At 43.0% G+C, this 10,000-nt stretch overlaps 1 protein-coding gene across 1 annotated transcript in view; it reads left to right on the forward strand.

Annotated features, from left to right (window-relative positions):
• Positions 1–3,607: 3,607 nt before the first annotated feature.
• The window catches only part of LOC127906070 (probable E3 ubiquitin-protein ligase HERC1), a 15,148-nt gene continuing 8,755 nt past the window's right edge, over positions 3,608–10,000 (forward strand). Inside the window, exons 1-3 of the mRNA XM_052502485.1 lie at positions 3,608–3,657; positions 5,090–5,255; positions 8,294–8,419. Coding sequence (XP_052358445.1) covers positions 5,223–5,255; positions 8,294–8,419 — 159 coding nt within the window. The 5' untranslated portion in view covers positions 3,608–3,657; positions 5,090–5,222. The remainder of the gene's footprint in view (positions 3,658–5,089; positions 5,256–8,293; positions 8,420–10,000) is intronic.

Genomic DNA, 10,000 nt, shown 5'->3' on the forward strand with positions numbered 1-10,000 from the left:
AGATTTGTCCAGTTTTTGTCCAGTTTATTGGACAGAGACAGGAGACAGATTTGTCCAGTTTAGACAGACAGAGACAGGAAAGGATTTGTCCAGTTTATTGGACAGAGACAGAGACAGGAAAGGATTTGTCCAGTTTATTGGACAGAGACAGAGGAAAGGATTTGTCCACAGAGACAGGAAAGGATTTTGTTTATTCCAGTCCAGTTTATTGAGACAGAGACAGGAAAGGATTTGTCCAGTTAATTGAGACAGGAAAGGATTTGTCCAGTTTATTGGACAGAGACAGGAAAGGATTTGTCCAGTTTATTGGACAGAGACAGAGAGACAGGAAAGGATTTGTCCAGTTTATTGGAGACAGAGACAGTAAAGGATTTGTCCAGTTTATTGGACTGAGACAGGAAAGGATTTGTCCAGTTTATTGGACAGAGACAGAGAGCCAGGAAAGGATTTGTCCAGTTTATTGGACAGAGACAGTAAAGGATTTGTCCAGTTTATTGAGACAGAGAGACAGGAAACGATTTGTCCAGTTTATTGGACAGAGACAGTAAAGGATTTGTCCAGTTTATTGGACAGAGACAGTAAAGGATTTGTCCAGTTTATTGGACAGAGACGGAGAGACAGGAAAGGATTTGTCCAGTTTATTGGACAGAGACAGGAAAGGATTTGTCCAGTTTATTGGACAGAGACAGTGGACAGAGACAGAAAGGGAAAGGATTTGTCCAGTTTATTGGACAGAGACAGTTTATTGGACAGAGACAGGAAAGGATTTGTCCAGTTTATTGGACAGAGACGGAGAGACAGGAAAGGATTTGTCCAGTTTATTGGACAGAGACAGAAAGACAGTAAAGGATTTGTCCAGTTTATTGGACAGAGACAGAAAGACAGTAAAGGATTTGTCCAGTTTATTGGACAGAGACAGTAAAGGATTTGTCCAGTTTATTGGACAGAGACAGGAAAGGATTTGTCCAGTTTATTGGACAGAGACAGGAAAGGATTTGTCCAGTTTATTGGGACAGAGACAGGAAAGGATTTGTCCAGTTTATTGGACAGAGACAGGAAAGGATTTGTCCAGTTTATTGGACAGAGACAGAGAGACAGGAAAGGATTTGTCCAGTTTATTGGACAGAGACAGTAAAGGATTTGTCCAGTTTATTGGACAGAGACAGAGAGACAGGAAATTATTTGTCCAGTTTATTGGACAGAGACAGAGAGACAGTAAAGGATTTGTCCAGTTTATTGGGACAGAGACAGAGACAGGAAAGGATTTGTCCAGTTTATTGGACAGAGACAGTAAAGGATTTGTCCAGTTTATTGGGACAGAGACAGAGACAGGAAAGGATTTGTCCAGTTTATTGGACAGAGACAGTGCAGCGAGAGAGCTCGATGTGGGGTAGTATTGATTTATCCTGCTTCAACTGTTTTACTTAGAGATACTCTTGTTTATCTGTAAAGTTCAAACAGGATAAGTCATATATGCTCTTGTTTCTGAAAGGGGAGATTCTTATGACCCCATACACATTTCACCAGTTACTCATCTCACTTCTTCATCTCACTTCTTCATCTCACTTCTTAATCTCACTTCTTAGTCTCACTTCATCTCACTTCTTAATCTCACTTCTTCATCTCACTTCTTAATCTCACTTCTTAGTCTCACTTCTTCATCTCACTTCTTAATCTCACTTCTTCATCTCACTTCTTAATCTCACTTCTTAATCTCACTTCTTAATCTCACTTCTTAATCTCACTTCTTAGTCTCACCTCTTAGTCTCACCTCTTAGTCTCACTTCTTAGTCTCACTTCTTAATCTCACTTCTTAATCTCACTTCTTCATCTCACTTCTTAATCTTATTTCTTCATCTCACTTCTTAGTTTTACTTCTTAATCTCACTTTTTAATCTCACTTCTTAATCTCACTTCTTCATCTCACTTAGTCTCACTTCTTAATCTCACTTAGTCTCACTTCTTAATCTCACTTTTTAATCTCACTTTTTAATCTCACTTTTTCATCTCACTTCTTAATCTCACTTCTTCATCTCACTTTTTAATCTCACTTCTTAGTCTCACTTCTTCATCTCACTTCTTAATCTCACACCACATTTTAAACTACATCGTAACATCCCAAAATGTTCCCATGATTGGATGATTAAATCAACTTGATGTCTATTTTTCCTCTCATCTCTCTGTCTCTCCTCCACCTATAGACAATGAGGTGTATGCTTGGGGTAACAACTCCATGGGCCAGTGTGGCCAGGGTAACTCTACTGGTCCCATCACCAAGCCGAAGAAGGTGGTTGGTCTGGACGGTGTGGTCATCCAACAGATCTCAGCTGGTACCTCCCACAGCCTGGCATGGACCGCTCTGCCCAGGGACAGGTTGGTCCTGCTACCGGAACGCATAGAAATATAGCATGTAGAAGAGACACGGTGCCCAGGGACAGGTCAGTATAGAAATATAGCATTTAGAAGAGACATGATGCCCAGGGACAGGTCAGTCTAGAAATATAGCATGTAGAAGAGACATAATGCCCAGGGACAGGTCAGTCTAGAAATATAGCATTTAGAAGAGACACGATGCCCAGGGATAGGTCAGTATAGAAATATAGCATTTACAAGAGACACGATGCCCAGGGACATGCCAGTATAGAAATATAGCATGTAGAAGAGACACGATGCCCAGGGACATGCCAGTATAGAAATATAGCATGTAGAAGAGACACGATGCCCAGGGACATGCCATTATAGAAATATAGCATGTAGAAGAGACACGATGCCCAGGGACAGGCCAGTATAGAAATATAGCATGTAGAAGAGACTCGACGTCCAGGGACATGTCAGTATAGAAATATAGCATGTAGAAGAGACACGATGCCAAGGGACAGGTCAGTATAGAAACATAGCATTTCGAAGTGACACGATACCCAGGGACAGGTCAGTATAGAAATATAGCATTTCGAAGTGACACGATACCCAGGGACAGGTCAGTATAGACATATAGCATTTAGAAGAGACACGATGCCCATTCCCCCCCTATCCATGGTGCTTCTATGTGGAATGCTGAGTCTGCTGCACCACAACCCTGGACTTCAGACCTGCAGGGGGTCAGTGGGGACTGTTCCTACCGTACACACACACACACACACACACACACACACACACACACAGAGACCCTATGAGATGATAATATTGTTGTGTTTTAATTGGTCGACAGACAGGTGGTAGCGTGGCACAGACCCTATGAGTTGATAATACTGTTGTGTTTTAATTGGTCGACAGACAGGTGGTACGTGGCACAGACCCTATGAGATGATAATATTGTTGTGTTTTAATTGGTCGACAGACAGGTGGTAGCGTGGCACAGACCCTATGAGATGATAATATTGTTGTGTTTTAATTGGTCGACAGACAGGTGGTAGCGTGGCACAGACCCTATGAGATGATAATATTGTTGTGTTTTAATTGGTCGACAGACAGGTGGTAGCGTGGCACAGACCCTATGAGATGATAATATTGTTGTGTTTTAATTGGTCGACAGACAGGTGGTAGCGTGGCACAGACCCTACTGTGAGACCTGAAGAATGCATTCTCTGTGTTCCTTCCTAGAGCGCTACTGTGACGGCATCAACAGCGAGGTGCCACCCCTCCCTTCCCCTCCTCCAGGTAGGTACTGGTACTGCAGGCACTCCTACAGGGAACCCTACAGGAGCTCACTGTAAAGACGGGAATGAAATCGTTGGAACCGTGTCATGGATACAATGTGTTTAGTGGGGTTCTATTCATTCTAAACATTCCGTCCTGAAGACAGGAATGAAATCGTTGTAACCGTGTCATGGATACAATGTGTTTAGTGGGGTTCTATTCATTCTAAACATTCTGATGAGACCGTCCTGAAGACAGGAATGAAATCGTTGGAACCGTGTCATGGATACAATGTGTTTAGTGGGGTTCTATTCATTCTAAACATTCTGATGAGACCGTCCTGAAGACAGGAATGAAATCGTTGTAACCGTGTCATGGATACAATGTGTTTAGTGGGGTTCTATTCATTCTAAACATTCTGATGAGACCGTCCTGAAGACAGGAATGAAATCGTTGGAACCGTGTCATGGATACAATGTGTTTAGTGGGGTTCTATTCATTCTAAACATTCCGTCCTGAAGACAGGAATGAAATCGTTGGAACCGTGTCATGGATACAATGTGTTTAGTGGGGTTCTATTCATTCTAAACATTCTGATGAGACCGTCCTGAAGACAGGAATGAAATCGTTGGAACCGTGTCATGGATACAATGTGTTTAGTGGGGTTCTATTCATTCTAAACATTCCGTCCTGAAGACAGGAATGAAATCGTTGGAACCGTGTCATGGATACAATGTGTTTAGTGGGGTTCTATTCATTCTAAACATTCCGTCCTGAAGACAGGAATGAAATCGTTGGAACCGTGTCATGGATACAATGTGTTTAGTGGGGTTCTATTCATTCTAAACATTCCGTCCTGAAGACGTGAAATGACAGCAGCCTCCACCACACTGATTATTCATCTGAGGCATTAACAGTCCCGTAAGACCACGAAAACACAATAAGGTTTGAGTGTATGTAAACTTCTGACCCACTGGGAATGTGATGAAAGAAATAAAAGCTGAAATAAATCATTCTCTCTACTATTATTCTGACATTTCACATTCTTAAAATAAAGTGGTGATTCTAACTGACCTTAAACAGGGATTTTTTTACTAGGATTAAATGTCAGGAACAGTGAAAAACCGAGTTTCAATGTATTTGGCTAAGGTGTATGTAAACTTCCGACTTCAACTGTACATTCTGTAGCATTTAGCATGTAGCATTATGTAGCATTTAGCATGTAGCATTCTGTAGCATTTAGCATGTAGCATTCTGTAGCATTTAGCATGTAGCATTCTGTAGCATTTAGCATGTAGCATTCTGTAGCATTTAGCATTTGCATGTAGTATTCTGTAGCATTTTACTGATGCTACAATCATTGAAAACCGTTGCATTGCCTTTCTGCTGGGCTTCGTCTTCTGTCTTATCAAGACAGTATCTCATAACACTCTGACGTACCACTTCATTACAGGGAGCATCACAACTTCCTGAAACTCTGCCTTCGACTGCTGTCCAATCACCTGGCTTTGGCTCTGGCCGGGGGAGTGGCCACCAGTATCCTAGGGCGACAGGCCCGCCCCCTCCGGAACCTTCTCTTCAGACTGATGGATTCCTCTGTTCCTGATGAGATCCAAGAGGTGAACACCGACTCACACAGTAAACCCACTAGATCAGCTGTTCCTTTGAAGGGTGTCTGTATACAGCCCGAATGTTAACAATATAGATTTAACTATAAACCCTCAAAACACTACATCTCTAATTACCAGACAACATTACCTTTCAGACTGGAGATGACAATATGGACTCTGGATATGTGAAGCAACAAGGCACAAGCTGTTGACTGACTGGTCTGAACTTGACTATTTGCCAGGTCCCTGACCCGTTGGGGTTTTGTCCCTGACCCGTTGGGGTTTTGTCCCTGAGCCGTTGGGGTTTTGTCCCTGACCCGTTGGGGTTTTGTCCCTGACCCGTTGGGGTTTTGTCCCTGACCCGTTGGGGTTTTGTCCCTGACCCGTTGGGGTTTTGTCCCTGAGCCAAACCCAGTGTCGCTGTGTTTTGGTCGTCAGGCCGGGATTGAGATCGATAGTCAAGCTGTTGTCTCCTCTCGTTGTGTGTTTTGGTTGTCAGGCCGGGATTGAGATCGATAGTCAAGCTGTTGTCTCCTCTCGTTGTGTGTTTTGGTTGTCAGGCCGGGATTGAGATCGATAGTCAAGCTGTTGTCTCCTCTCGTTGTGTGTTTTGGTTGTCAGGCTGGGATTGAGATCGATAGTCAAGCTGTTGTCTCCTCTCGTTGTGTGTTTTGGTTGTCAGGCGGGATTGAGATCGATAGTCAAGCTGTTGTCTCCTCTCATTGTGTGTTTTGGTTGTCAGGCTGGGATTGAGATCGATAGTCAAGCTGTTGTCTCCTCTCGTTGTGTGTTTTGGTTGTCAGGCTGGGATTGAGATCGATAGTCAAGCTGTTGTCTCTTCTCATTGTGTGTTTTGGTTGTCAGGCTGGGATTGAGATCGATAGTCAAGCTGTTGTCTCTTCTCGTTGTGTGTTTTGGTTGTCAGGCTGGGATTGAGATCGATAGTCAAGCTGTTGTCTCTTCTCATTGTGTGTTTTGGTTGTCAGGCTGGGATTGAGATCGATAGTCAAGCTGTTGTCTCCTCTCGTTGTGTGTTTTGGTTGTCAGGCTGGGATTGAGATCGATAGTCAAGCTGTTGTCTCCTCTCGTTGTGTGTTTTGGTTGTCAGGCTGGGATTGAGATCGATAGTCAAGCTGTTGTCTCCTCTCATTGTGTGTTTTGGTTGTCAGGCTGGGATTGAGATCGATAGTCAAGCTGTTGTCTCCTCTCGTTGTGTGTTTTGGTTGTCAGGCTGGGATTGAGATCGATAGTCAAGCTGTTGTCTCCTCTCGTTGTGTGTTTTGGTTGTCAGGCTGGGATTGAGATCGATAGTCAAGCTGTTGTCTCCTCTCCTTGTGTGTTTTGGTCGTCAGGCTGGGATTGAGATCGATAGTCAAGCTGTTGTCTCCTCTCGTTGTGTGTTTTGGTTGTCAGGCTGGGATTGAGATCGATAGTCAAGCTGTTGTCTCCTCTCGTTGTGTGTTTTGGTTGTCAGGCTGGGATTGAGATCGATAGTCAAGCTGTTGTCTCCTCTCGTTGTGTGTTTTGGTTGTCAGGCTGGGATTGAGATCGATAGTCAAGCTGTTGTCTCCTCTCCTTGTGAGGAACACTGTGGGACATCTCTGTGTAACCAGGCTGTGTTTGAGACGCTGTGTTGTCAGGCTCTAACACTGTGTTGTGTTGTCAGTCTCTAACACTGTGTCTCTGTGTTGTCAGGCTCTAACACTGTGTCTCTGTGTTGTCGGGCTCTAACACTGTGTCTCTGTGTTGTCAGGCTCTAACACTGTGTTGTGTTGTCAGGCTCTAACACTGTGTCTCTGTGTTGTCGGGCTCTAACACTGTGTCTCTGTGTTGTCAGGCTCTAACACTGTGTCTCTGTGTTGTCAGGCTCTAACACTGTGTTGTGTTGTCAGGCTCTAACACTGTGTCTCTGTGTTGTCAGGCTCTAACACTGTGTCTCTGTGTTGTCAGGCTCTAACACTGTGTCTCTGTGTTGTCAGGCTCTAACACTGTGTCTCTGTGTTGTCAGGCTCTAACACTGTGTCTCTGTGTTGTCGGGCTCTAACACTGTGTCTCTGTGTTGTCAGGCTCTAACACTGTGTCTCTGTGTTGTCAGGCTCTAACACTGTGTTGTGTTGTCAGGCTCTAACACTGTGTCTCTGTGTTGTCAGGCTCTAACACTGTGTCTCTGTGTTGTCGGGCTCTAACACTGTGTCTCTGTGTTGTCAGGCTCTAACACTGTGTCTCTGTGTTGTCAGGCTCTAACACTGTGTCTCTGTGTTGTCAGGCTCTAACACTGTGTCTCTGTGTTGTCAGGCTCTAACACTGTGTCTCTGTGTTGTCAGGCTCTAACACTGTGTCTCTGTGTTGTCGGGCTCTAACACTGTGTTGTGTTGTCAGGCTCTAACACTGTGTTGAGTTGTCAGGCTCTAACACTGTGTCTCTGTGTTGTCAGGCTCTAACACTGTGTCTCTGTGTTGTCGGGCTCTAACACTGTGTTGTGTTGTCAGGCTCTAACCCTGTGTCTCTGTGTTGTCAGGCTCTAACCCTGTGTCTCTGTGTTGTCAGGCTCTAACACTGTGTTGAGTTGTCAGGCTCTAACACTGTGTCTCTGTGTTGTCGGGCTCTAACACTGTGTCTCTGTGTTGTCGGGCTCTAACACTGTGTCTCTGTGTTGTCAGGCTCTAACCCTGTGTTGTGTTGTCAGGCTCTAACACTGTGTCTCTGTGTTGTCGGGCTCTAACACTGTGTTGTGTTGTCAGGCTCTAACACTGTGTCTCTGTGTTGTCAGGCTCTAACACTGTGTTGAGTTGTCAGGCTCTAACACTGTGTTGAGTTGTCAGGCTCTAACCCTGTGTCTCTGTGTTTTCAGGCTCTAACCCTGTGTCTCTGTGTTGTCAGGCTCTAACCCTGTGTCTCTGTGTTGTCAGGCTCTAACCCTGTGTCTCTGTGTTGTCAGGCTCTAACCCTGTGTCTCTGTGTTTTCAGGCTCTAACCCTGTGTCTCTGTGTTGTCAGGCTCTAACACTGTGTCTCTGTTGTGTTGACCCATCTCCGTGTTTTCTCTAGGCTGTGATTGAGACTCTGTCTGTGGGGGCCACTATGCTGTTACCTCCTCTGAGAGAGAGGATGGAGCTTCTCCACTCCCTGCTGCCCCAGGGACCTGACAGATGGGAGAGTCTGTCTAAAGGACAGGTATAGTACATAGATGTATTGCACGTTGGTCAGAACAACACCATTTACCTGTATCAATAAGGCCCTAGTTCTATTTAGTCAATAAGGCTCTAGTTCTATTTAGTCAATAAGGCTCTAGTTCTATTTAGTCAATAAGGCTCTAGTTCTATTTAGTCAATAAGGCTCTAGTTCTATTTAGTCAATAAGGCTCTAGTTCTATTTAGTCAATAAGGCCCTAGTTCTATTTAGTCAATAAGGCTCTAGTTCTATTTAGTCAATAAGGCCCTAGTTCTATTTAGTCAATAAGGCCCTAGTTCTATTTAGTCAATAAGGCCCTAGTTCTATTTAGTCAATAAGGCCCTCGTTCTATTTAGTCAATAAGGCTCTAGTTCTATTTAGTCAATAAGGCTCTAGTTCTATTTAGTCAATAAGGCCCTAGTTCTATTTAGTCAATAAGGCCCTAGTTCTATTTAGTCAATAAGGCTCTAGTTCTATTTAGTCAATAAGGCTCTAGTTCTATTTAGTCAATAAGGCCCTAGTTCTATTTAGTCAATAAGGCCCTAGTTCTATTTAGTCAATAAGGCCCTAGTTCTATTTAGTCAATAAGGCTCTAGTTCTATTTAGTCAATAAGGCTCTAGTTCTATTTAGTCAATAAGGCCCTAGTTCTATTTAGTCAATAAGGCCCTAGTTCTATTTAGTCAATAAGGCTCTAGTTCTATTTAGTCAATAAGGCTCTAGTTCTATTTAGTCAATAAGGCTCTAGTTCTATTTAGTCAATAAGGCTCTAGTTCTATTTAGTCAATAAGGCTCTAGTTCTATTTAGTCAATAAGGCTCTAGTTCTATTTAGTCAATAAGGCTCTAGTTCTATTTAGTCAATAAGGCCCTAGTTCTATTTAGTCAATAAGGCCCTAGTTCTATTTAGTCAATAAGGCCCTAGTTCTATTTAGTCAATAAGGCCCTAGTTCTATTTAGTCAATAAGGCCCTAGTTCTATTTAGTCAATAAGGCCCTAGTTCTATTTAGTCAATAAGGCTCTAGTTCTATTTAGTCAATAAGGCTCTAGTTCTATTTAGTCAATAAGGCCCTAGTTCTATTTAGTCAATAAGGCTCTAGTTCTATTTAGTCAATAAGGCCCTAGTTCTATTTAGTCAATAAGGCCCTAGTTCTATTTAGTCAATAAGGCCCTAGTTCTATTTAGTCAATAAGGCTCTAGTTCTATTTAGTCAATAAGGCTCTAGTTCTATTTAGTCAATAAGGCCCTCGTTCTATTTAGTCAATAAGGCCCTAGTTCTATTTAGTCAATAAGGCTCTAGTTCTATTTAGTCAATAAGGCTCTAGTTCTATTTAGTCAATAAGGCTCTAGTTCTATTTAGTCAATAAGGCTCTAGTTCTATTTAGTCAATAAGGCTCTAGTTCTATTTAGTCAATAAGGCCCTAGTTCTATTTAGTCAATAAGGCTCTAGTTCTATTTAGTCAATAAGGCCCTAGTTCTATTTAGTCAATAAGGCCCTAGTTCTATTTAGTCAATAAGGCCCTAGTTCTATTTAGTCAATAAGGCCCTCGTTCTATTTAGTCAATAAGGCCCTAGTTCTATTTAGTCA

This window comes from Oncorhynchus keta, unplaced genomic scaffold (genome assembly GCF_023373465.1).
Source record: "Oncorhynchus keta strain PuntledgeMale-10-30-2019 unplaced genomic scaffold, Oket_V2 Un_contig_15627_pilon_pilon, whole genome shotgun sequence".
Taxonomy (NCBI): domain Eukaryota; kingdom Metazoa; phylum Chordata; class Actinopteri; order Salmoniformes; family Salmonidae; genus Oncorhynchus; species Oncorhynchus keta.